The sequence below is a fragment of the Anas platyrhynchos genome, chromosome 21, assembly GCF_047663525.1.
Source record: "Anas platyrhynchos isolate ZD024472 breed Pekin duck chromosome 21, IASCAAS_PekinDuck_T2T, whole genome shotgun sequence".
Lineage (NCBI taxonomy): Eukaryota > Metazoa > Chordata > Aves > Anseriformes > Anatidae > Anas > Anas platyrhynchos.
The window spans coordinates 9335735-9361587 of record NC_092607.1 but is presented as its reverse complement, the minus strand read 5'-3'; the positions used below and the strand labels follow the sequence as shown (position 1 = coordinate 9361587).

Sequence of the window (25853 nt, the reverse complement as noted above, 5' to 3'; positions counted from 1 at the left end):
GCCTTGCTTTTACAAGTAGCTTTCCAGCTGCTACACCTACCAATGTGTGCTTTTGTGGCTTAAATGATCCTTCTGAGTGTGCTTGTGCTCTCTCTCCACAGCTCAGCCACCCAGACCTGGTGGAGGGACTTGTGCTTATTAATGTTGATCCATGTGCAAAGGGTTGGATTGACTGGGCAGCATCCAAGGTGAGATTTTCCTTTCTTTATATATATTCTCTCCACAGTGCTTAATAAACAGTGTGTGGAATAAGAAATAAAAGGACAGAGTACAGGAATTTGTCATTTTATGTCCAAAACTGCACAATCTCATTTCTGTCACTACTGTGTCCTCAGTCTGGGTGTGGCACAACCTCCAATTTAGAAAACTGCATGGAGATGAATGGCTGCTAAGCACGCACTTACCTCTCCTCCGATTTAGTACGTGTGCTTGCAGGCTTCATTTGGCTGATGCTGAATGAATCTTTTAATTATTCTGATATTCTGGCCACTTACTGTTATCAAGGCTTCACAATTCTAGAGAGCTGTCTGTTCTACGTGCTTTGAAGCCTTGCACACCCATCCTATACGTCAGGCGTTTTGTTGCTTATATTCCTTGAAATTTTGTTGTTGTTGTTATTTTCTTTATTCTGAGGAGCTGCTTTGAAATTTGTAATGAAACAGCATTTTCCAATTCTTCTCTCTCCTTCTCATTCATTGTCACTCTTCAGTTTTCAGGCTGGACAACCAACATAGTGGATATTGTCTTGGCACATCATTTTGGCCATGTAAGTAACCAATAGGTGTTAATGTTGCCCCTGCAACCATACATGGAGCTCTAACTTCTATATGTAACTGCTCTGAAATAGCCCTGCTCCATCAAGGGTTGCCATAGACTGTACAATCTTCTCTATGTGGCAAGCTTGCACCAGGACTTTGCATGGTAGAGGGAGCAAACACATCCTCATGCATGCACTGACTGTCTCCAGACTCCAGACGTGGTAAGAGACTAGTGTCCCACACCATTAGTTCTGCAGAACTCCGTCCTTTTTGCTGCCCAAACAAATGTCTGCAGAAACATGTGGCAGACAGTTCTCTTGTAACCAGCGAAGAGGCATTTGATCTGTGGGTGGAGGACAGATCAGCCGTAAGTTGATAGGGGGTTATTGTACATGTCTAGATGTTAAATTGCTGCATTCTCCTCTTCCCCTTTAGCTTCAGCAGAGGCAAAATATCCCCTCCTGAAACTTTTGGCTACAACAGTGCCTTCTGTTTGGGATTTGCTGACTCCCAATCAGCAAGCTTACCAGGAAACTGAAAGAGGTTGTGCCTCATGCACACAGCATATGACTCGCAGCAAATCAATACCTGACCTGAAGCCCCCTCGTAACATCACATATCATTACTGAAAGGAGTCATCTAGCTTCCTCCTGCTTAGAGCACATGCTCTTCACACCCCTTCATTATGTATAGTGCTTCCTTGCATTCCTTTTTCTCTCTCTCTCCCCTTTTGGAATGCAATTTCTTCATAGAACTGTGTTGGGATGAGATTTTCCTTTGGTCCCAGTCTTGGCACTTACATATAAAGCTTTGCTTCTTTAACATGAAACATAAGTGGAAAACATTCCTAAAACAGAGTGATTTGTACCCATATAAGCAGTGCTGAGGCTCAAGAGCCAACTTACAGCATCTCAAGATACCTTTATACTCCAGCAGCAGCATGTGCGCTACCATTCTTAAAATTATGATCACATTACCAAAATACTGCACCTTCACAGTCATTTCATGGGAACACTTAATATAGCATAGGTATTAATGCGGTCTGGAGTCATTGTCCCTGTAGGGTATTGTTCAGCAGTGAGCGATGAGTGTGGAGGCAGTTCAGTGCTTCAGTATTTTTAAGAATGTAATTTCTTAGACATTATTACATGTGAAGAAAATTTGTCTTCCAATTCTTTTACTTTTGCACAGGAGGAACTGCAGGCAAATCTAGATTTGATCCAAACATACAGGCTTCATATTGCACAGGATATTAACCAAGATAACCTTCAGCTGTTCCTCACGTCATACAACAGGTACAGGATGCTTTTGTGCCTTCTAGATTCAGAATTGTTCCCATACCCATCCTGCTCAGTAGATTTGCTACCGTATATATAATCTCTGAAGATCTACATCAAGCTTGCCATGGATCCCATTTTCTGGCAATGACTACTGGGGCTCGTGTCCATGGCATGACACGGGAGGTGGTTACCTGTTGTCTGGTTGCTGGAGCCAGCACACGTGGTTGGATTTTGAAAGTTCCAACTATAACCAGTTTCCTCTGATGATCTGATGGAGAATTGTTCTGCTTTGTCTTCCAGTCGCAGAGACCTGGAAATTGAGAGACCAGTTCTTGGCATCAATGAAAATACAGCAAAAACACTCAAGTAAGTTGCTGTTAATCAACCTGTGTTAGTTAATAAATATGCAGTCCCTTCAGCAGAAAAGCTGTCGCTGCTTCTTAGGAAGATCTAGACCAAGTGCTGGGAAGACTGTTCAGACAGTCCCAGGCTTTGGTGCAGTGCTGTCAGCCAGAGTGGAGCAGAGGTTTCTGGAAGCCCTTTCAGTAAGAACATGTTGACATTCCCCAGAAGATAGGGTCAGAGGAGTAAGAATTTCCACCCAGAAGCCACTGTACTTTTTGAGCTGTTAGTTTGATTGTTTTTCATGAAAAATTAGTTAGGATTTTGTTTGTTGCTGCTGCCTATCTTCCCCTACTCTGTCCAGAAAAGTTATCTGCACAATTCTCATAGAGGGATGGGGAAGGTATGACAGCTCCCACCTTGGCAGTGACTCATTAGTCAGAGAGCGAATAGTCTGTGCAGAGTACGGCTGAGAAGGGACAGACATTGGAGAGCAGTGCAGAGCAAGTATAAGTAAATTTTCAAGTTCTAAGCAAGGAAGCAAAAGGGGCAAATCATCACCACGTGAAGACTGTGAGTTGCAGTGCTGAGGCAGAATACCTGGGCTGGCCTAGACGCTGCTGCACAGGCTCTGCTGTTGTCTCCTTGGAAACTGTGTGGACTTCTGCTGCTGCCAGTCCCAGGAGATGTTTTAGCATTTACAGACAAACCCTCTAGATCTTGGCTAACCTAAAGTGGTAGATTTCCTTGCTTGGTCTCCAGGCAAAGCCAATCATGCTGCTCTCTGTCGTGCAGACAGCTGTAAGCCACAGAACACTGCCCACTGAAGTGACTCATAGGGATCTGCAGACCCTTAAATAATTCCTATGGAAGTTTGGGTCTCTTCGCTTTTAGGCTTGCTCATAGGCCCTCAGTCTCACAAACCTTAGAGGTACTCCACTGACTGAGCTCTGTCATTCATGGCCTCTCTAGCATAACTTTTGCCATCTAGTCACCAGACCAAAGTGGGGTGTCTTGTAAATGAATAATATAAATTCACAGCCACTTGATCAGTGGCCTTCTGGGTATGTTTTACACATTGAATCTTAACAGTTCTTCTAGAATTACAGTACATATAAAAATGGATATGAAAGCACAGATTTCTCAACAGAGGTTTTAATATCATGTTTTTCAATATATTCCCAGAATCTTTTGTGTATCTTTCCAAAATACAAACCAAAATACAGTGCTGGCCAGTAGCCACCCTCAGAGGCATTAAGCTCTGTTGGATGTAGTTATTCTGAAATTCCTGACTTTAAGACATTCGTTCCAGAGAGCATGCTCCCTTCTGTTGCCTGGAATGGTGTTTCTCTCAGCCCTACACCCATCTTTCAACACATCTGCAACAGTAGCGATAGTTGGTGTACATGGAGGGGATGGTATGGGTGCATATGCAAGCCACAGAGGAGGTTTTGATGCAAACAAAATGTCATGGTGTGGGAGCAAAGAGGGATTTTGCTTAGCATTGTTAACGTTTCATAAGGCTGTTGGTGCACTGACCTTCTCAGAAATTCCTTAGAAGCAATGGGAAGTAACATTTCTCGTTTTTTTTACCAGGTGCCCTGCCTTGCTAGTGGTTGGTGACAACTCACCTGCTGTGGAAGCAGTGGTACGTATACACAAACATATTCCTTGCATGACACGAGCCCCAGAGAACATTTAGAAAACCTGCCTTACCCAGCAGTGTTTTCACCTTGTCACAACTAGCCACAAAAAGTATCTCTTTGTCCAAAGCTCTTTTATAGTCCCCAGATATTGAGAACTGTCAGACACTGGTGGGAGATGCAAGGCTTGGGACGCCTAGTGGCCCTGCAGGGTAGCTCTAAGTTGAAGGTGGCAGGATCTGACTAAGAGTCTTTGTGCTCATGCGCCTTGGTTAGCAAGCAATATAGAGGACCTCTTTCAAGAACTTGGGTCTTTCCCTGAGGTCTGTCAGGCTACCCCCTGGAGTTTAGTTTTCAATTTATGAATTACTGTTCTCTTCCTGTTGTACTGAGGGTAACTGAGGTTTAAAAATAAGCAGTGTGACTCCAGCTCTGTTGTGGAGATTAGCACAGAGTTCTGCAAGAGCACTGCATCACAGGGAAAGTAACACTTGGTAGCATCTCCTTCCTGTTGTTGTCATTGCAGGCACTAATAACCACTTCCCTCCCAGCACAGTTACACATGTGGCATGGTGCAATGTAGAGTGGTTGTGATGCCTTTCAGAAGGTGGCTGTGTGAAGGCTGGGGGGTTGTGAACAAAAAAAGTTTCCTTAAGAAACCTGGAATAGTGCATCAGTCTCCTAAAGCAGTAGCTTGGACCTAGGAGCTGTGCATGGAGAACTGCAGGGCTTTTTCTGGTCCTGTTGGCTTTTCACCACTCTGTTCAGTCTGGAACATACGGAAGTCTGAGACTTTCTCTGAATTTTTACTGTACTGGGATAATGTTCCTAAGGGTTCTCATTGCCTCCCAGCCACAGTTGGGCGAGGATCTACAGTCTTCTGGATCTCAGCTTGCCTATCTAGTTGCTCAGGTTCCCAGCTCATGAAAATCTCCTCTTCTGGGGCTGCTTTTCCTATAGGTCCCCACCTATTCTCTGTTTGCAGCAGGACTACAGAGATGTGGCCATTTCCTCCTTGCCTGACTGGGGGATTGTGATTTCTCTCCATGCTGCATAGCACAGAAATCTGCTTCCCTCATAGTCTTGCTGTCAGAGCTCAGGGGATGCTCCACGGTTTCATGGTGGATCAGGTTTTGGGGATGCTTTCCCTTAAATTCATATCCCCATCTCTCAGGCAGTGATGTTCTGTCCCTTGGATGGGAACACCTGCCTTTCCTCATGGCATCTTCCATTCATTGTTCTCTTCCTACGTGCTGTCTGTTTTCTTGCTCAGTCCTTCCTGGCTCTGGAGAAGCTCTCATTGCTGAAGAAAGCCATTGCCTTCAGTGAAGCAGCTGCTCCACATTTTTCATCTGACCGTTCAAGATTTCTGTGTGATATCACGTACCTCTTACCTCCTTTTATTTTAGGTTGAATGCAATTCACGTCTTGACCCAACCAAAACTACCCTTCTGAAGGTGAGTACCATGCCAGAATCATTCCAGCCTGCACAAAGACATATTTGTTTTGCTGAGGCCAGCTCCACTTAGGTGTTTGCCTTCTATACATGTAGCTTCAAGAGGTTTCTGGACAGTTGCTCAGGGCTGTGTTCTCTCCTGTGTGGAGAAAGACTAAGAGGAAAAGAGCTTGTTGTCAGGGGGTCCCTGATTCCCTGATTTATGTCCAGTTCTCTGATACCTTCACCCAGCAAGTGGCAGGGAAGATCTAATGAGAATTAGTAGAGGTGCCCTGCCTTCACCCTGCTCACTGTCAGCAACATCACTTTTTATAGCTTTCTACAAGTCCACCCCATCCTCACCTATGGCTCCTCAGCGTGTCAGAAAGATACTGTTTAGAAGTGTAGACCACCAGGTGTGGGGAGAGTGGCAGGGGGAGCTGGGCAGATGCAGTTTGCTTCTGGGCTTCTAGAATATGGCCTGAGATTGCTTGGTAGTGCTTCAGGATGCTGGGTTTCTTCAGCCACAAGCTCCCAGAAGACATCACCAGGCCTTGCTTTGGTTTTGGAAACAAAATGATAGAAGTGTGCCTTATGTCACAGTGCAGCCTGTGCCCTCAGCCTGGTGGGGTGGGCAATGCTGTGCCAGTCCTGGGGCTGGCCTGGGGTGGGAAGGACAACCCAACCTCCCTTTTGTTTTCTGTTGCAGATGGCTGACTGTGGAGGACTTCCCCAGGTGGTTCAGGTGAGAACTGTGTCACAGCTCTTCCCTGGGATTTGGTTTGTACAAAGCCCCTTGCCCTGCTCACACTAATGCTGCACTTTCTGTTTCCACAGCCTGGCAAGCTGACTGAAGCCTTCAAGTACTTTGTGCAGGGAATGGGCTACAGTAAGTGGCAAACACAGTTTTCTGTTTTGGGGTGGGTTTGTTCTGAGGGGAACTCAGCCTTTCCGGTCCATCTGAGCCCATTGGCATCTGTGTCCCCACCCATGAGTTAGTGTGGTTGCCAGGACATCCATCCATGCTGGAAAATCAACTAGGGTGCTAACACGTTAGTAAACCAATGTTGTTCCCTGATGTGTGTTTAATCTGCACTACAGCTAGTGCGGTGACCCCTTTGTGGTTGCTGGTGTTGATAAAATGTTGTAAATTCATGTTTGTCCCAGTTAAGGAAAGTGTGCTCCCAAGGTCAGTAAATCTTCTGAAATCTTCTGTGCTACTTTCTGCAAAGGGGAAGGAGTTAGCAAGCAGTACAGCCTCGTGGTTGTGGTGGGTACATGAGAGCTCTGCCCTGTGGCTTCCTCCTTGTGCTTCGTGGCAGAAGAAAATTGTGTCCTGAGTGTGTCAGGCTGAGACTTCCCTTGCCCTTGGTGTTCTAGGGACTGAGGACTTCAGGAGGAGAGATTCTTGGTGCACCAGATCAACTCTGTCTCCATTGCAGACACCTTGGCGCAGCTCTGCCTTGCTTGCCAGGGTCCAGGGCTAGGAGGTCCCTTCTGTGGATGGTGAACCTTCAAAAGCTGGAACTATAGGAGGGAGTTGTTCCCATGGCTGAGTAACCACTAAGCACGGCCACTTTAGCAGCTGTGGCATTCCCAATGGTCTCCATGTCACCAGAGCTTTACCAACTCATGGATGTCAGTACTCAGAGGAAGCTGTCCTTTTCCCCAGAGCTCTGTGTCTGACATGAACGTAGTGGGATGATTGTGTTCTCCAAGGCTAGCCAGAAGACCCTGACGCTTCAGAGGAGGTTGCTATGTGAGAAAGGCCCCTTTAATCTCACAATCTAAGAGCATTTCCATGTTCAAGTCTCTTGCATGCCTGGTGCTGGAAAAATCAGCAAGTACTGTCATCAGAGCAAGAACTTCAGCAGGGCTTTGGTGGTCAAATGTCTTGCAACAGGATGTGTAGCACAGGGGAAGGATGAGGGGTAAACTTCTATTTATAGAATCAGTAGCTAGTAACAGAACCATTCTACCAACTTTGGTTGGCCAGACTGTTGGGAGTGCTGAGCTTGGTCCAGCAGAGCCTTATCTCGGAGGAGAACAGCAGAGAAACAAAGCAGCTTATCACTTCTAGAAGTGCAGAAACCAGTTCCCCAATAGCTATTCTTGTTCCTTCTGCACATTGAAACAGCTGGACCTGCCCATGCTGAAACTGCAAGTGGAAAGTAATGCCTTGTAGCTGGAATCTGATGCTGTCAACTCGAGGAAAGACAAAATTTCTGTTCAGTATCCAGAGTTGCAGAGTATACCTCAGTTTCCTCACTTAAGGAAAATGACATCTCTGTTGAGCAGTTACGGTGCATACAGCAGGGAGGTTGAGGAAGTTATGCTGCAGTTTCCAGCTAACATCATAGGAGAGACTTGCCCCTGGTAGGTTTTTGAGTTGGCATCTCCCCAAGATGCTCGTTATCAGCTGTTTTCACAAATACTAGGAGCTTACAGCACAGTGTGTGAGATGGGAGTGGAAGGGAAAGTAGCTTGGGATCCCAGGAGCAGTGCAGCTACTCACACTCTGCAACTAATTGGCTCTTACCTGTATTCATCCCTTTCCTTGTCTCATGTTGTTTCCAGTCCCTTATGTGCAGCTCAGCCACCTAAGCACTGAGTCAGGTACCTTCAACTGTGCATCTGCCTCGGCCCAAGTCTGTGTACTGAGTTGAATGATTCCTCGGGTGCATTGCTCTGTCTCAGCATGTCCTGCTGCTATGGGCTAGGCTGATCCATTGTACAATGTGTATGCTATGGTTTTTCACCTTTCATTTGTATTTTGTTGATTGTTGCATGATTTCAGCTCTGTGGTTTTCTAGAGTGATGAGACTGACTTTCAAAAGGTCACTTGTACAACAGCTGCCTTGGTTTGCACAGACACTCACTATGACTGCACTTGCAAATGATCAGTTACATTTCTGGCATTTGCTCACCTTGGACCTTTTGAAATTGGGCCTTAAACATCTTGCTTTAGACATGCAAAGACTTAATTTTGGCAGTGAAGAGTGAGTTTTCTTTCCGAGGGGATAGCTCACTCTGTGCTTACTCAGCAACACGTATTTGAGTGCCGTGATACTTGCTCTGAACCTAACAACTTCCTCCTTTTCTAAGCCGTACTCTTGTTCTCTCTTGCAGTGCCAGCAGCTAGTATGACCAGGCTGATCCGCTCACGTACTCACTCCTCTTCTAGTGTGGGCTCTGGGGAGAGCATCCGCAGCCGGTCTCATACTAGCAACCACGGTGAAGGCAGTGCTGGAACCCCAGAAGGAATTGATCTCCAGGATGCACCTCAAACCATGGAAGTATCCTGTTAAGCAGGAGCCCTTCTTGATTCAGACAACTCCACTCGCCCCCACTGAACCCACTCAGAATCTAGCATTTCATCCAACATGGCATTAACTGTTCTCTCTAACTTGTGCATGCCCATCTGAGCTGCTACCTCCTTGGTAGTCTGTAGTTGGCATTACTTCGGTCCTTTCTGTATGCCCTGGGCATCAGAGCCTCTTTAAAACTCATTAACATTCCGCAGTCCTAGTAAGTCAGGTTACTGTACATGCTGATACCATCTCCTGTGTGTGCTGTATATCAATCCAGATGACAGCCATTGTCTTCCCTGTTCATTTAAATATATTTTTTGTGGCTTTGTGAGGTTTAGAATTGCTTTCTAGTTGTGCTTCTGCTAAAGGACCCTTGCGGTGCAGTTGGAATGGCATCTGTGGGACATGGGAAAGCAAGACCATGATGATGTGAAGCTCCAGGCACTGGAGGCGGGTGGTACTCTTGGCAGAGTTGTGCCTGGAGTGCAGAACCCACCGGGAGGTCTTTGTGTTCCCAGGACTCTTGGCATGCCAAGGAGCTGTGGGGAAGATGAACGAATGGTCAGAAATACTGTCTTGGTCTCATCTCTGTATGTGTGTTAAGGAGCGGAGTGATTTCTTACTTGAGCCTCCTGAAAGGGCAAAGCAGTTAACAAGTCAATGTACACTAACCGAGGTGCACTATTCAACAGAGTACAAGGGATTAAACTACAGCAGCTGCGGCTGCCAGACTGCCTCTGCTGACCCACCTGCCTCTCCTGCGGAGGGGCCAAATGCAGTTAGCACGTAGTCACTGTTCTACCCTGGCACAGGTGAATCTTTAACATCAAACAGGCTGTGAAATGGGCATCAGTGCCCCTCGCCATATGGAGATCCCAAAATCTCCTGCACTGCCAGCTCTGCTTCCTGCTGCTGTCATCCCCAGGCAGCGTGTCTGCATTTTAAGTGAGGATCTTAAGTGAGGCTCAAGAAACACTAGTAAATGACTGCTGTCAGCCGCACATTTGTGTGACTCAGGCCAGCAGTTGAGCAGTGAATGACTGTGTGCAGGTACTGTTTATTCTCTTTGTGGAATTCACAATTTTTCTGCCTTTTTGCATCTGGCTGGGTCACAGAGGGCAGGAGGCAAATGCCTGCTGCGTGCCAGGGTCTAGCTGTTAATGGGAGAAAAGGGATGAGTGGCCAGGCTACTACAGGTCTTGAGAGACGAGCAACACGTCCTTTCTTAACAGCTGAGCAGTCCTGACTCAATGGGAGCCAGCTCCTCCGAGGGTCACACTCATGTTCTGCTCCATTTCAGGTAGGGAATGGGACTGGGAGGCTCTGCCTGAGGGGGACTTTGTACCAGTTATTAAATAAAGCTATAACTGAGTTTCATTGTTACCCTGTGTGCTTGTGTTGTTTCTCTTGGCCTGACCTAGCACTGCAGCCGGTTTTGTCAGTTGCAGTGTTTCCTCCTGTCAGAGGCCCCATGGAAGGGGCAGCGTTGGCCCCCTCTTCCAAGAGGTTTCCTAGGGGCTGGGCAGGAGCCGGGTGGCACAGCATCCCCTGCAAGAGGCTGTCTAGAGGCATCAGGTAGCTGGCCTCTGCCAAAATGCAGAAAGAAGCTTCCAGCTTTGACAGAGTGAGACTAAACAAAAGGCTTGCTACAAAGCGGACGCCGCCAAGAATTGCCTCTGAACAAAGGCAGCAAGTCTTAGGAGCTGTCTTCCCTGGTGAACAGCACAATGCACCTGTGTGATTTACTGGTATAACACAAAGTTAACCTGTAATACCCGTGACAAGGAAGGAAAGTGTAAGCACTATAAGATCTGTTTACTCTTCAGCCTGCACACATGTCCAGCCAGGTGCAGATGGAGCAATGCTGAGCAACTGATCATTCAACGTAACTGTTTATCTTCTGCTTTTCAGATCCAGATTTTGCTCTTAAGTCTCAGAAGTCTGTCATCACGCACTCACAGAAAGCTATCTGGGCTTCAAGAGTGCTTACGTGCTGGTCACAGCTTAGTCCTGGTCCTGCTGTCATGTCCACAGGGTGGGCTCATGCAGCTTCGTGCTTTGGACTTTCTGCAGGCCTTTGGGGAACTGGCACTGCAGGAAGTGAGACAAAGTGTTTTCCAGAACTGCAAACTGATTGAAAGGTTTGCAACCAATTGAAACAGGAAAAAATGGCCAACTGCAGTAAAATAAGTTCAAGTCTACTGAAGACAGGAGAATATGAAAGAGGTCAGTCCCTCAGATACCACATGAAATTCCTCGCTGCTAAATGCAAGTGCTGAATGCAAAGCAACATGTTCAGAAGAGTTGTGCATGCAGCAGGGTTTTATTCCAGCTGACTACACTGAGAAGTAGCTGGGCAGACAAGTGATTCTTCCCCAAGTTCCCTTATGAAAATACAGAGACAGACCAAAAGAAAGGCAAACACAATATTAAAATGACAACGAAATGACTTAGAGGAAATAACACCACAGCAGGGGTTGATGTGTGCTCACCGAGTGTGTTTATGATGTGCATTTCAGCAGGAGCCCCCACAGCTACAGGCTCCTGCGGACCAAGGAAGGACCAGGGAGGGCAAACAGAAGAGATTTTATCAATTTGAAAGAGGGCTGATTAAGAAAGAAGTTTGTTGCCATGGTGGTTGTTGTGGTTTAACCCGGCCGGCAGCTAAACAGCACACAGCCATTCGCTCACCCTCCCCTCTCCCTCTCTGGGATGGGGGAGAGAAACGGGAAAGTGAAGCCCGTGGGTTGAGATAAAGACAGTTCATTAAGACAGGAAAATAATAATAATAACAACAATAATGATGATAATAGTACTACTAATAATGTGTATGAAACAAGTGATGCGCAATGCAATTGCTCACCACCTGCTGACCAATGCCCAGCCTAACCCCGAGCAGCCCGGTCCCCCACCCCGGCTGGCCACCCCTATATATTGTCCAGCATGACCCCATACGGTACGGAATACCCCTTTGGCCACTTTGGGTCACCTGTCCTGGGTCTGTCCCCTCCCAGCTCTTGCTGCACCCCCAGCCTGCCTGCTGGCAGGACAGAGCGAGAAGCTGAAACGTCCTTGGCTTGGTGTAAGCACTGCTCTGCAACAATTAAAACATCGGGGTGTTATCAGCACTCTTCTCATCCTAATCCCAAACATAGCACCCTACCAGCTACTAGGAGGAAAATTAACTCTGTCCTAACTGAAACCAGGACAGTGGTTCAAAGGCATAAGCAAGGCAAGATTTAAGATTTGTAGTGAGGATTCTCATATGGAGAAAGTAAATTATTTTCACAGAAGTAAATGCTTTTTTGATAAAAATAGAAGCATCAAAGCAAAACACGAAGTGGGAACAACTATTCCCAGTTAAACAAAAGACAGGATGTTTCTTCAGGTGACAAAAGCAAGGCCAACCAAATCCAAGAGCAAAGCTTGAGCTGAGGACGTGCTTCCCTTGGGCCAGGATCCCAAATCACACCGGTGCTTGGCCCATGTGGAGGGACGTATCTGCACAGTTCCACACCCCGTGGCACTCATGGCTCAGGCTCCCAAGCTGTGGTATTAAAAGCTTGCGTTGTTTTCTTCAGCTGCACGGGGTCATTCTCACTGAGCTCAGCGCAGCTGCAGGTTTCTCAGGGGTGGGCAATGGAAATATTTCTTACTGCCTTGGGCTGAGGTTTCTGAGGGGCTGCTGCTGGGTGCAACACCCTGTGCTGGAGGCTGCTGCGCATTACTCACAAAACCACCGTCCTTGCGGCTTCACTCCTGCAAGCGCAGCCCTGTGGCCCCAGCGGGAGCTGTGGGCAGCCGTGCTCACAGCTGGGCCATGCTCACTGCTGAAAGGCAGCGGCCTTGAATCCTCCTCCACAGGGCCAGGTGATGCTGCAGGGAGTAGCAGCCAAAAAGTGGGGTTTGGTGGGGCTCAGATCTGACCAGGAATTTTCCTTGCTTGTACGCCTGGAGGGTGCTGCAGCCCCAGGACCACAGCTGGGAATGGCCATCTGGGCCTGGAGGCTTTCAAAACAGAGCCACAGCCGGTGTGGTGTCACTGCTGGTGGAGGAGGAAGTCGGACTGGGGACCTCAGTGTCTCCTTCCCACCACCACATTTATTACTTGATTTTAACCTGCAGAGGCAGCTGGGGTGGCTTGCCTTCTGCTGACCCTTTCCCTGCTGCTGGAGCCGAGACACTGAAGCCATCCCGTCGCTGCTGCCCCTGCAGATACGTGGCAGGAGAGGGGCTGGGTCCTGGCACATCATGAGTCTGCACAAACCCATGGGTTCCTCTTGCTTCCTTCCACCCACTCGGTCACAGGAGGTAGCATGGCCAAAAGCTGCCACAGCAGTAAGACAAAGGCCCCTTGCCCACCCTGTTTGAGTCTGGGGGCCCCATTTTCTTCACTACCACTAATTCAGGAAGATGCCAGGCGGTGCAGAGCAGGGCTTGAGGAGCTGAGCCACATTTGGGCAGGTTGGTGGGCACACCAGTGGTGCTTTTTCCAGGAGCAGACGAACCTTTGCTCAGCCCCACATATTTCTGCAAGCTGTTTGTTTGCTGCAGCCAGCACTGACCAAACCCAGAGCAGGGGCGTCCCAAACCGCAAGAGCAGTGTGAGGCCATTACGGGTGTCTGCTTTAGTAATACGCTGTTCTTTTCCGTGTGCACTTCACACCAACACGGTGGTTTACGACTGACCAGAAACACAAATAGCAGCAGGATGTTCAGCCACAGCGGCACAACCAGGGCACTGGGGCTGGGGGGGAGGGGGGGTACGGGGCCAGGGAGGCACAGCGGGGCCGTGCGTGGCAGCACGGCGCTTCCCAGCCTAGGGTGAGCTCAGCAAAGCTGCACGAACAACCCCTGAAGCCTCTCCTTGGGGGAAATGGGGCTACTCCCCTCATCTGGACCTGGCCAAAGAGGTGTAGAGGTGTGGGGGGGCCATCAGTGTGGCCGCAGCACCTGGATGAGGGGTCCCTCAGCCTTGCTGTGCTCACGGGCCTTGTGGTGCCTGCTGGTGCTACATGGGGAAGCGAGGCAGGGCGAAGGGCACCACAGGGTTGGGCTGCCCTCACTGTCCCTTGGGATGATCCACCCATCCGTGTGCATGCAGGGAAGCAGTGTGCCACGAGACCTCTGCTCCACCCAGCAACTGCAGCTCCTGCTGCCTAGCGCCAGTGTCCCGCCCTCCCGTGAAATCGCAGGCCTTAGAAAACTGAGCCACACTCCTGTGGCAGAGTCTGGGGATCAAACATTGTCGTTCATCAAACAGCCCATCTTTTCATTGCAAATATCCCTGCCCTCTCCTTGACCCAAAAAAGATGCAATTTGAGATGCAAATTCAGCCCCAAATCCCCCATACAATGGGGTTGGTTGCAATCGGGGTGCTCTGGCAGGATGTGACCCCAAGCAGGTGCTTGCGCTCAAGGCCAGTTGCTTTTCAAGGATGGTGGTTGTGTTCAGGGCAGCTGTGCAAGTTCTGGATCATCTCCTGGTCACTGTGTGGGAGCCAGGCTGTGAGTTTGGCTCCATCCATGTCCGTGCTGCATGTCTGCACCCAGGACTGCAGCTGGATGAGGTCTCATCATGTCTTCCCCAGGCATCTGAGTTTGTGACCACCCTCCAGCACCAAGTGCCTTGTCTCAAGGTCCAGACTTACTTTTTGGCAAATTGCTGCTGACCTCTCTGCTCCAGCCACGTAAGAGCTGGCCCAGCAAAGCCAGAGCCATTTGGGTAGACAAAGAACCACATCATTGGTGCCACAGCTTCTGGAGCACCACATGTGGCCAAGCTGCAGCCCTGGGGTCCTCTGGCCCCAAACCTCCGCTGCTTCATGGGGTGCAGCTGGTGCCATGTCGGCTGGCCACCAGGTAGGGGATGGCTGAGTCACCCAGAGCTGCAGCTCCCAGTGGCTGTCCCCACACGCCTGGTGGTGAAGGAGAGCCTGGTGGCACCCAGGGCAATGGCTACGGTGGCTCCAGGCAGCTGCCCGAAACTGCACCTGAGGCTTTTCTCACCCCGTACCGAGGCCTCCCTGCGGGCAGTGCTGAGCAGACTGCTGGCTGAGTGAAAACCAGAACCCCCCCGCCGTGGTGCGCATGCGTCACAGGAAACACCAGCAGCTGCTGGTGCCCAGGCAGCGCTCAGCCCCATCACCACGCACCCCGAGCAGGCAGCACAGCCAAGAGCAGCCTAGCCTCTGGCTCCAGCACAGGAAAATACCCAAACCTAGAGCAGAAGGACAAGGAGGCAGCGAACAGGACCTTCCCTGAATGAGGGAGCCCCATCACTGCAGGAGGATCCCCTCTGTGGAGCCTCGGTGCCTTGGGGACCACGCTGGAGGCACCACCCAGCACAGCAGAGCCCAGCCGATGACTGCCCAGCCCTGATGAGCCTGGTGCGATGGTGACAGCAGCAAGCAGCAGGTAGGTGAGGGCAGCAGCAGAGCCAGGAGGCTCCGTCCATGGATCTGGGTCGTGCACAGCTTTGACTGTGCCTCACTGGGGCACAGAGCTGAAATGCACTGCTGCAGATAGAGGGGACACTCGTAGCCCGCAGGCACTGTATGAGGACTGGCACCTTCGGGCTCTGCGATGAGCACCCCACATCCCGTGGGAATCTGGGGCAGGGAAGGGTGGCTGTGCTGAGCGGGTGAGCACAGCCCCACATGGTTCTGTGGCAGCCTGGGGATGGGGGCTTTCTGGTCCCCACACAGCATATATGCCTTGTCCCCAGGAGGGACCCCAGCCCACCTGGCTGCAGCTGCGGGTCCCCAGATGCTATCCCGTGGGCAGGCGGTTTCCTCGAAGGGTTCCCCTGGGAGCTCAGCCCCAGCCCAGAGCCCCATGGTGCCGATGCACCCAGTGGCGCTGCCCTGCCCCAGGGTGTGTGGCCATACCCCTGAGGCCCAGATCCCGACACGGCTGTGCCATGGGGCACATGGCTGCAGGCGGCCCAGTCCCTCTGCCCACGGGTGTTGCCAGGGCCAGCCCAACCCTCTCCTTCCCTTGCAGCCAGTCGTGGCTGCGGGTGGTGGCCGGGGGCAGGCGCTGACCCCCACAGGTGCAGCGAAGGATGGGGAGCCTGCCCAGCCGGGAGAAGCCGTTCAGCATCCCAATGGCAGCTGCTGTCCCCACACCGTCCCCGATGCCCACGCAGGCAGGTGAGTGCTCAGCAGCCCCCAGCACACCCTGGTGGGCACGGTCCTCCAGAGCACTGAGCCCCGTGATGTTCCCCACAGCCCCGAACAGCTTCCTGGCACTGGCCCTGTGCGACTTCCCCTCTGGCTCAGATGCACCCACTGTCCTGAGGATGGGAGAGCAGCTCAACGTCCTCTCTGAGTAAGTTCCCCACAGTGAGAGGGCACCGCCGGCCAGCAGTGCCGGCACCCATCCCCTGTGGCCATGGGGAGCCCCTTTCGTGCACCCAGCAGCCGCAGGACATCTTGTCCCCTTCCCTGCAGGGACGGGGAGTGGTGGTTGGTGGCGTCCAAGGTGTCTGGCAAGGAGTGCCTCATCCCCAGCAGCTGCGTGGCCAAGGTGTGGCACAGGTAGGTGCTATCCCAGGCTGGCGCCCAGCAGACACAGCCCCATGGAAGGGCTGGGGGCACATGGGGCACTGCCAGGCCTCTCAAGTACCCAGCCCCGCTGGTGTCCAGGTTCATTTTCTGGCACTGAAGCCGTGGCTGGGAAATGCCAGCCACCATGCAGCCTGTGCTGCCATGGTACAGCGGAGTGTCCCCCCCCGGAAGGGGGGCTGCAGTGTCCCATAGGCATTGGGGCACCCAAGGGATGGCTCTGCCATCTCCACCCCAGTGCTAGGGGGTGGGGGTGGGGGGCAGGGCCAAAGCAGGGGTGCTTTGTTGCTGCTTTCCCACTTCAGAGGAGGAGGGATTGTCCCTGAGGCCAAACCCCAGCCACTGTGCCGGGGCCTGAAGTTCCATTGCTGACACTCAGCCGTGGGGCAGAGCTTGGTGATGTGGCAAGGCGTGCAGGGTGTCCCGGCCCTGCATCCCCACGCCTCACGCTGCACAAGATTGAGGCCAGATGCTGCGCCCTGCAGCCCACAGGCTTTGCTGTGGGACCACCCCACCTGTCCCCATCCCCGGGGCGTGAGGTGCTGCCACCCTGCTCAGGCAGCCACCTCGGCACAGCTCTGCCAACACCCACTGCCCATCCAGGTGGCTGTACGAGGGCATCAGCCGGGAGAAGGCAGAGGAGTTGCTGCTCCGACCTGGCAACCACAGCGGGTCCTTCCTGATCCGGCAGAGCCAGACCAGGAAAGGTGAGTGCACGGCCCCACAGCGTGTGCTGAAGGGGGAGGGAGGGGTGTTCAGGACCCACAGCCCCAGGCAAAGAGGGTCTTTGACCAGACAGGCGGGACAGGCAGTGCTGCTGGGCTGGGGCAGGGTGGCCATGGTGACAGCTCCATTGCATGTAGGACAAAGCCGATCGCTTGAGACTCCCCCAGAGCCTGTGCACAGTGCTGTCAAGTCCTGATATCGCCTCCCCTGCCCCGTCCCAGCCCCCTCTCCCCCCACCTCTCCCCAGGTGCACTTCAAGTATTTCATGGCCTCTCTGCTCTGGGGTGCTGAGGGCACAAGCAGGGCCCTGTGCTTTGGGGCTGCTCCTCCATTGCACCTGGTGGCAGGCCTTGCATGGTGGTTTCCTGGTGCTGCTGCTCTCTGCTTCATGCCGAGCCTCTTCCTCCACCACAGGGCCCCTTACAAATCAACAAACAGGCTTCCTGCAGCATTTGGTTAAGCAAAAATGTGCAAAGATGAAACAGGGGCCCAATTTCCCCCCCCCCCCAGAGGGAACTCCACTGAGCGCATAGCCCTGGCACAGGGCCCAGTCTCAGGGCAGCGCTCAGCTCAGCCCTTCTCCCAGCAGCTTTATGCTCCCTCCTTGCAGCACCACCCCCATCCTGGTGCCATGGCAGCTTTTGGGGGACACTGCTTGGGCCACACCCTGGAACTCTCCTGTCCCCAGGGTAGGGTGCTTGTGGTGTGGGGCTGGCACCCCACGGTAGCTGCATGGGCCCATGAGGAGCTCCCGGCCACCCCAGTTGGGTGGCAAAAATTGAGGCTGCTCCAGCCCGGGGCTGAGTGGGGTCCTGCCCTGTGGCACCCCAGCCCTGCACCCTTGCAGGCTGCTACTCCCTGTCGGTGCGGCGCACTGAGCTCACCTCCTGGGACTCGGTCACACACTACCGCATCCACCGCCTGGAGAACGGCTGGCTCTACATCTCTCCGCGGCTCACCTTCTCCAACCTGCACGATCTCGTGGACCACTACACAGGTAAGGGCCGCCAGTCCCGGGGTCAGGTGTCACCTACCAGGGCCCTGCGGGGAAGCAGGTGGGCAGTGGCACCTGCCCGTGGGGCTGATGTGCAGGAATGGGGGCATTGCACTGACGCCCCTGGCCCCTGCCCAGAGTGTGGGGAGGGGCTGTGCTGTGCCCTCAGGCAGCCCTGCTCCATAGAGGGTGCGAGGGCAGCTCCAGCCCTGGCCCAGCCCACCGTGGTGAAGAAGCCATCACTCAACTGGGACAAGATCGACAGGTAGGGTTGGCCACCAAGGTTGTGGGTTCCCCCTGTGGGGCTGGCACTGCCTGCTGACGGCCCCATCTGCCCCTTGCAGTTCTGTCCTGTTGTCGGAGGCTGTGCCACCACTGGAGGAAGAGGAGGATTCCCCCATCAGCCTGGGCCTTCGGGAAGCTATCAGCTCCTACCTCCTCCTGACAGATGGGGAGGTACCAGAGATGGGCTCTGCAGGGAAAGGGGTGAAGAACAGCTGAGGGCAGGACCCCGCTCAGCTGCAGCCCCAGGATGGGCACCCAGGCCTGGTTGCAGCCTTCACCTGCCTCAGCTGCTGTCATTCACCACAGCTGAGCGCAGCGCTCCTGGGGAGTGAGGCCCCTCCAGCACTGATGCCCAGGCACCTCAGGACACGGCAAGACCTCCATCCCAGCCCTGGGTTTCCTCGCTGTGATCTGCTGAGCCCTCAGGCATCACCCCAGGCCTTTGCCTTCTGCTCCCATGGGACGCTTCCCTGACTGCTCCACAGAGAGGGCCTGCGTCTGGCCTGGCCGCAGCTGTGCTCACTGACAGCAACGCAACTCAGGCAGAGGCACAAACCAACCCAACCAGGCCCCTCACTTCACATACAGATTATTGTTTTTTGGGTGATGGTGTTGTCTGTGCAGCACAGGGCCTGGGAGCCCCCCCTTTTAATCACTCCCTTCAGCCTGATGAGGAACAGACCCTGCCCCAGAGCAGAAGCAGCCAGGAGGAGACCACCCCACTTTCATCACAAGAAGCTGCTTTTTAAACCTTTAAACTGGCCATTAACCAGGATCCTGCTGGCCACACAGCAATAACTTTCTAATATCTTAATGAAAGAGCACCTCATTAACAGGTGAGGGGTGGTGACTAAATCATGAGCTGACAGCTGAAGCAGCAGTGCCAGTTTCCATCCACTGCATCTGTGGGGGCTTTGCCTGTGCTGTTGCCCCTGGCACGGATGGTTCCTCAGGGTACATTAATCAGGCCTAAAGGTTTAAAAATGTTTATTTTAATTGATGTTCTGGGTGGGGTAGGGGGAGAAATTGATCCAACAAAAGGACTAGGTGAGAGAAGAGTCAGAATGCAAACACTGTTGTCAAACGCTGATCTTAGCTACAACTCTTTCAGCCAGATGAAGCAGGCTGTGACCTCATTAAAAGCAGTATAAATGCATCAAAACAGAAAGACAACTGAGCCCTCATTTTCAGCAGCCCCTTATCAGCAAAGAAAGGTTTGGGGAAAGCGCCTGAAGCTTCCTCTGTGGTGAGAATTTATGTAGAAGCAATTTCGCTGCCTAGTAACCTTCTTTCCTTCCTTCTTTGAGCTCTCAGAGGTTGGCTGCGGCAAGACCCCAACTATTGACACGTTTTCTACCTTTTACACATTCAATAATCACTCCATTTTTCACATCTAATTTGCTCTTGCACATCCATTGCAAATTTTTACCTTTCCTTCTCTTAAGCAGCCTGTAACTTTACACGCTTGCTCAGCCTGGGCCCAGGTGCCACCTGAGGGCAGGGGCTGCCCTCTTCCTGACCCCCAGTGGGGTTTATTCCTCAGCCTCCAGTTTGACCCACGGGCAGCCAAGGCTGCTGCTGGCACTGGAGGAAGCTGCAGTTAAGCAGCTGCCTCTCTGCTATTTGCATTCTAGTGATTTTGTAAAAATGCCTGGCACCAAAGCCAATATAAGTCCTTCCCAGGCCCATCTGCCTCAGAGCCTTGCTTCCTTCCAGCCCCATGGCAGTTCTGCTCCCAGCCCTAGCAGCTCCTGGTTCTGCAAACACTTCTCTCCTGCTGGGAAGCATAGGCACAAACCCCAGCGCTGAGCAGTGTTGTGGCCAAGGCTTCTGCTTCACGGTGGGATCCCAGCCCCGCTCCCTGCAGCACAGCACTGCAAGGGACAGCCCCAAGGGTGCACGGGCAGCAGAGCCCTGCCAGTTGCCTCAGGCTGCCAAGGCAGGCCAGGGGGAAGCGGCCTCCTGCTGCAGCCTGTCCTCAGTGCCCAAGGTGCTCCAACTGCTCAGGGAGTGGCTGGGCAGCCGATGCTCTCCCCTGCATCAGGGGCATGCTGAGCCTGCAGAGATGTGGCCATTTTGGCCAGATTAGCCGTATGGTGGACAGCACTGACCTCTTCTGAAAGTTGAAATTACAAGTACTTAGCGACATGCAGAATGCAGCCTCTCACTGAGCCCATGCTCTACTCCTCCCATTCCTCCATGAAACAATTTCATAGAATCATTAATGTTGGAAAGGACCGCCAAGATCAGCTGGTCCAACCACCACCCTACCACCATTCTCACCCCAAAAACCATGCCCCTAAACACCACGTCCAACTTTTCCTTAAACACCCCCAGGGACAGTGACTCCACCACCTCCCTGGGCAACCTGTCCCAATGCCTGACTGCTCTTTCTGAGAGGAAATGTCTCCTCATTTCCAACTTTACCGACGCAAAAACTCTACCCCCCCCCCCCCCTATTTATTATTATTATTATTTTTAATCTAGTTTTTAGAAGCTCTGCTACTATTGCCCAAGCATTCATTATTTGGAAGAGTTCCTCTTAGGTTTGCAGTATGGTCTAATGAGGAAAAAATTTATTGTTTTCTGAGGTTTTGATTACTTATTTGAACAGTACTTTATCGTGGGGAGAAGAGTGCAGAGCTCCATGTATTGTCTTCACAAGAGTGAGGAGCTGTTGAAACACCAGCACTGCAGCAGCAATGCTGCTCCAGCATCAAATCAAGCGTGAATGAGATTCCAAGGTCTGGATGACAATCAATGGTGTATCATTGTAATTACAATAGCTGATAACGTGGACAAGTAACAGTGAGAATATTCAAATGTTTGTGTATAAAATTTCTTAGACTGACAAAGCCTCAAGGTGAATCTACCCATGTGTAGGCTGCTGATGATTTGGCAACTGTCTCCTGATATGAGAGTCTACCCCCAGGAGAACCCTAACACCAAAGTAAAATCTAAAGCAGCTCACAGCAGAGGGCACACATTCCCAAACACAGCCAGCCACTGCACACATTTCAGCACATTATTTCACACTGCTGATCACTTAAACATCAGAGCCAGGTTTTCTAAATGTGAGCAGATTTCATTCAACCATGAAACACAAGCCTAGCTCTGCCATCAGTGGCCTGTTTCTCTGGGCTTCACAAGCTAGGCTCCAGCAGAGCAGTACCTGCTGGCTTTACAATCTTGGAGCTCTACTGGAAGCTTGTTTCAAGAATGAAGTTATGCAGACCGGCTCGTTAGGACAAAGGAACAAACTTTCCTCGTGTTTATGCTTTATCATCATTCCCTTGTATAGCAAAGACTCAGCTTTTCCATTAAGCTTGTTGCTGCTGCTGGCCTTCAGTTTGACTGGTAGTTTTTAGGATTAGTCACAGGTGCTACATAACCACTCCCTTCTAGCTCAACTCTCCCAACTCTACCTGAAACACCTGCAAACCCACTGCCTAAGGGGCAACATCTCCACCTCAAAATAGTACTGAAATTATACTTGGGCCTTTTGTGAAAGAAATCACTGAACAGATGAGCCAGGTGCCTCTCACTGACACTGCAAAATACTCTGCAGCATCTCTGGTGGGCTCCATCATTGAAATATATATTTTAAGTGTTCAAATAATTATTATTTTTTTTGGATTTGGAAATAAAATATAAGCTCCCCTTCTGAAACAGTATAACACAGAGTTTACCTAATAGGAATATCTATGAGACAGATCTGGAAAACAATCACTGATGCTTTGAGAACAGTTAAGATCTCCATTCTACTCTAACTACTGTACCTATGTTTCAATGTGAAGTGTACACAAGAGTCCAAAAATATTTTAGTGAATAATCATTAATTGAAACAAAGACTTTACTAAGACTTAACCAACAAAAACCTATTTATTTATTCCAAACACCAAGGTACAGTTTTCAAGTTTTGCAAATATTGCTCCAAAGCAAAATTTTATATACAGCGCCCTCAGTTCTAATAGTGCATTAACAAAGACAAATATACTTATGTATCCACAGTGCAATGTTTGCTCATTTCATCAAGGCTCCACGTTGCATTCACTTACCAGTGATTTAAAGAAACATAAAAAAGTGACTTGCCAGACCAAACAGTTGGTCCAGACTAAGAAATAACAATGTGGAAACTTGCAAAAAAAAAAAAAAAAAAAAGGACAAAAATGAACCCAGGAAAAGTACATTAAAGAAACTTTCCTGAACATGAAAAATGCTAGTCTATTTTAAATAAATATTTTCAGTCTTTACCTGCAAGAACTTATTCTCTAGCTCTACTAAGGAAAACAAGTCTCCAGTATGTCATTTCACTCAACCATCAGAACTGTCTTTTCTTCCAAACCATAAGTATTGCCCTGAGAAAAAAAAAAAAAAAAGGAAAAAAAAAAACACAGCAGAAGTAAAAACTTAAAATGAGCACACAAAAAGCAATTGCTCGGAAAGAAGTTCCACTCTGGAGAAGTGTCTGCTCAGGAACTGACTTGTCTTCACACCCTCAAACTGCAAGCACAGCTGGCTCAGTAGCAGCTATATTCTTCTCAGACTCCTGGTGGAAACACGTGCTTTGAATTTCAACCAGGGAACACCCTTCTGGTCATTCTAACCTGAAAAAACCACAAACCTTCACAGTTGTTTGTAGTCCTCCTCTGATGCTGTTCTGGTTGGTTGGTTAACGTTGCCTGGTCTAGAGCTACACACAGCATTTATAAATTGAGGTGTCATTAACAGGAGAGAGAGAGTATAACATTGGTATCATCTTCAGAGATCGAAGTGCTACTTAAATATCACATAAGCTTTATTCCAACTGTGTTACAGAAAAATAAATTTATTTTTCTGCTGTACATAAGTTGTATTCACTATATACCAACTACAAAACTGTGAGACAAATTATTCCCTGAAATGACTCCTGGCACAAAAGCTTTAGTTACTACTAGAGAAGCCTAATTATTGTTGTCTGAAGTAACTGATTAAAATATTCACTGTGTAGATACTGTTAACTTAAAATTTCCAATATTATTGTAGGAATTTACATAGTAAGTCATTATTCTTTGCAGTATACAAACGTTACAGGCTCATATTCAAGATTAATAAATTGTATAGTTACGGGCCTTCCAATGACAACTGTTCTTTGATTTTACCCTTCAGTGTTACCATCACACACAAAAATCAAGATACATCCAGATTTTTCAGGACACCCTCTCAATGCAAAAACAGCTTAGCATTTTCAACAGTGAACTTAACTCGGCAACGTTAGGGAAGGAAAACTGAAGTCGCAGCCATTATTTATGGAGCTATGATCTGCAGTTGAAAGGCTCTTAACATTTCAAATACTTACAACACATCAATGTTTCAAAAAGTACTGTATAATATAACTTGAACTTAAGCAGCATTTTCACCTTGCTCTGACAAAATAATACAAACCAGAAAATTAAAACATAAGGTAGAAAAAGGGACTTTGTGAACATACTGTTAATATAATAACCCACTCACTGTCTGTGAGGACAGTACCTCATGCATAGATCTTGAGGCTTTATTTACACAAATATAAAATAAACTGATTCCCAAAACCACACATTCATAGTAAGTCTTTACAATGAACACGTTCAGAGTATTGAAAAAAATCTACATTTCAAAATATAACCAGAATGGCAATTATTAACAAATGGGTAGAAAACTACATAATGTCCATTACAGACCTTGCTCAAGTCTGGAACTCCAAGCACTCCCAGTCTTTTCACGGCAGTATCTTATACTGCCACAAGGGTGTGGGTGTCCTGCTAGCACTAGCTCAGGAGGCACGGTATGGCCATAGTGAAGAGTTCAAGAATGCACAAACACAACCTTAAGGGGTTTCCCCAGTACCAAGTCACGTGAGAGTGACAGGATAAATATGGAAAACAATCATTTATTCCGAAAGTAAGTGCAATCCACCTGTGACCTTCTGCTACATTATTTAACATAATAGAAGGGGAGAGTTAGGCCACTGTTACTTGCAAACTTCCACGTAACAATTTATAGTTAAGAGCAGGACATTCATACTTACTACGTCTGAAAACTGTTATAACATTTCCTAATGATTAAATACTGTGTGCTATTATGCATAAACCAGAAGGAATAAAACATGACACAAGTCACTTAAACTATGCAAAGTTATTTACAACCTCTGTCAACTAAACATTTTTGGCTCTTAGAACTCTGTTCTTCAGTGGCACAAATTTTAGTCAATTTAATTATGAAAAAAGTCTACCGTTTCAATGAACAAGTTGTAAGGAGTGAAAATTTAAGTATAATTTATCAACAAACACACAACCTTTGAAGACAACAGTATTAACCTCTTCCATATTGTTATAATTGCCTAATAAACCCAAAATTATGAGATAAAATTAACCTTTTTTGCTGTTCTTTGAACAGCAGTTCTTCACAAATCCCTGAAGTCAATCTGCATCACATGCAACCAGCATGCTAATTCATTTAAATACACAGAGCTGTTCACATCAGATGCTCCAACTTCACTCAATAACAGTCTCCAATACTTTCTAGTCTCATGATGAGCAGCAAAGTGCAATCTGTTGCACTTTGCCTAGGTCCGTTATAAGCTGCTTTATACAATGTTTGAGTTGTGGGAGTCGAGCTAGTGGTTCTGGTGGCTCCAGCTCTCCTGTATAATCCAGCCAACTCTCCAAAACTGCAAAGAGAAACAGAACTGTCACCATTTCAGTTCTCAGCAAATAGATCTTAAGCCACAAAACAAGTTCTTTAAATAATCAATCATTACAAATAGCTTTTGATACAGTGTAATAAAAATAATTCACATTTAAAGGAAGTTAAAAAAGAACAAACAGATGTTCCCAGGAAAAAGCAGTGCAGTAAGGGAAAACTCATGACCAGACACTGTGAAATCTAGTGCTAATTTTCCTCTGACCTGTCAATTCCAGAGCAAGGACGCTGTGGTACAGAAAGATTATACTATCAGAGTAACTTAAGATCAGATCCTAAAACAACAGAACAGTAATGTAAGAAGTTTGCCATCTACACAGACAACTGGTCAGGCAATAGTAACTAGATAAAAGAAAATGGAGAGGAAACCTAAAAGCATAAAAAGCAGACTACTACACAAAGAAAACAAACTCAGAACAAATCCCTCTTCTAAGCTTCTCAGTGTGAAATGTGAACTAGACATACTACTGACTGAGACCTCAGGCAACGATATAATACAGACAGACAAAGGGCTGTCGCATTGAACTAAGATGCGTGAGGAGGATGGGGCAGTAGCACAGGAGACAAACCTCTGCTCATTTCCTTGGCCAGGTGAAAGACAGAAGTCATCTTTTAAGAGAACAAGTAGTGGATGTTGCCACTAACATGATCACACTCTAGTTTAACGCAAGGGTGGTGCCTGCAGAACTGCTAGGCATTAGCCAATCATCAACACATCGAGTCTTTAAGTAATAAAATTTCTGAGCAGAGCAGTAACACTCTGAGCAGCCCTCCAGCCCAGAAGAAGATACA

General features: G+C 49.2%; 3 protein-coding genes across 16 annotated transcripts in view; 2 read left to right on the top strand and 1 right to left on the bottom strand.

The window, feature by feature from the left end:
• Positions 1–10152, top strand: part of NDRG3 (NDRG family member 3) — a 56422-nt gene extending 46270 nt beyond the window's left edge. For 2 of the 3 annotated variants that reach the window (XM_027472969.3, XM_027472970.3), the window contains exons 8-17: positions 102–188; positions 710–766; positions 1950–2053; positions 2339–2404; positions 3977–4028; positions 5433–5480; positions 6168–6203; positions 6296–6347; positions 8036–8074; positions 8588–10152. In XM_027472969.3, coding sequence (XP_027328770.1) covers positions 102–188; positions 710–766; positions 1950–2053; positions 2339–2404; positions 3977–4028; positions 5433–5480; positions 6168–6203; positions 6296–6347; positions 8036–8074; positions 8588–8766 — 720 coding nt within the window. In that variant the 3' untranslated portion in view covers positions 8767–10152. The remainder of the gene's footprint in view (positions 1–101; positions 189–709; positions 767–1949; positions 2054–2338; positions 2405–3976; positions 4029–5432; positions 5481–6167; positions 6204–6295; positions 6348–8035; positions 8075–8587) is intronic. The other variant, XM_027472971.3, reaches the window with a different exon arrangement.
• A 4698-nt stretch (positions 10153–14850) lies between these two features.
• SLA2 (Src like adaptor 2) lies at positions 14851–22511 on the top strand. The gene is made up of 8 exons (XM_027472719.3): positions 14851–15185; positions 15774–15922; positions 16001–16100; positions 16223–16309; positions 16940–17043; positions 17910–18059; positions 18195–18321; positions 18401–22511. Exons 2-8 carry the CDS (start codon positions 15835–15837, stop codon positions 18555–18557), a joined length of 813 nt encoding a protein of 270 aa, XP_027328520.2. The 5' UTR covers positions 14851–15185; positions 15774–15834; the 3' UTR covers positions 18558–22511.
• PHF20 (PHD finger protein 20) overlaps positions 22205–25853 on the bottom strand; it is a 73749-nt gene continuing 70100 nt past the window's right edge. For all 12 annotated transcript variants that reach the window (XM_027472713.3, XM_027472712.3, XM_038166451.2 and 9 more), the window contains one exon: positions 22205–25029. In XM_027472713.3, coding sequence (XP_027328514.1) covers positions 24887–25029 — 143 coding nt within the window. In that variant the 3' untranslated portion in view covers positions 22205–24886. The remainder of the gene's footprint in view (positions 25030–25853) is intronic.

Bases quoted from the DNA above. Each gene is read 5' to 3' on its own strand.
- SLA2 (XM_027472719.3), top strand. From the start codon at position 15,835: ATGGGGAGCCTGCCCAGCCGGGAGAAGCCGTTCAGCATCCCAATGGCA. The intron at 16,310-16,939 runs GTAGGTGCTATC...CTGCCCATCCAG, and splicing joins GTGGCCAAGGTGTGGCACAG to GTGGCTGTACGAGGGCATCA. The intron at 18,322-18,400 runs GTAGGGTTGGCC...TGCCCCTTGCAG, and splicing joins AACTGGGACAAGATCGACAG to TTCTGTCCTGTTGTCGGAGG.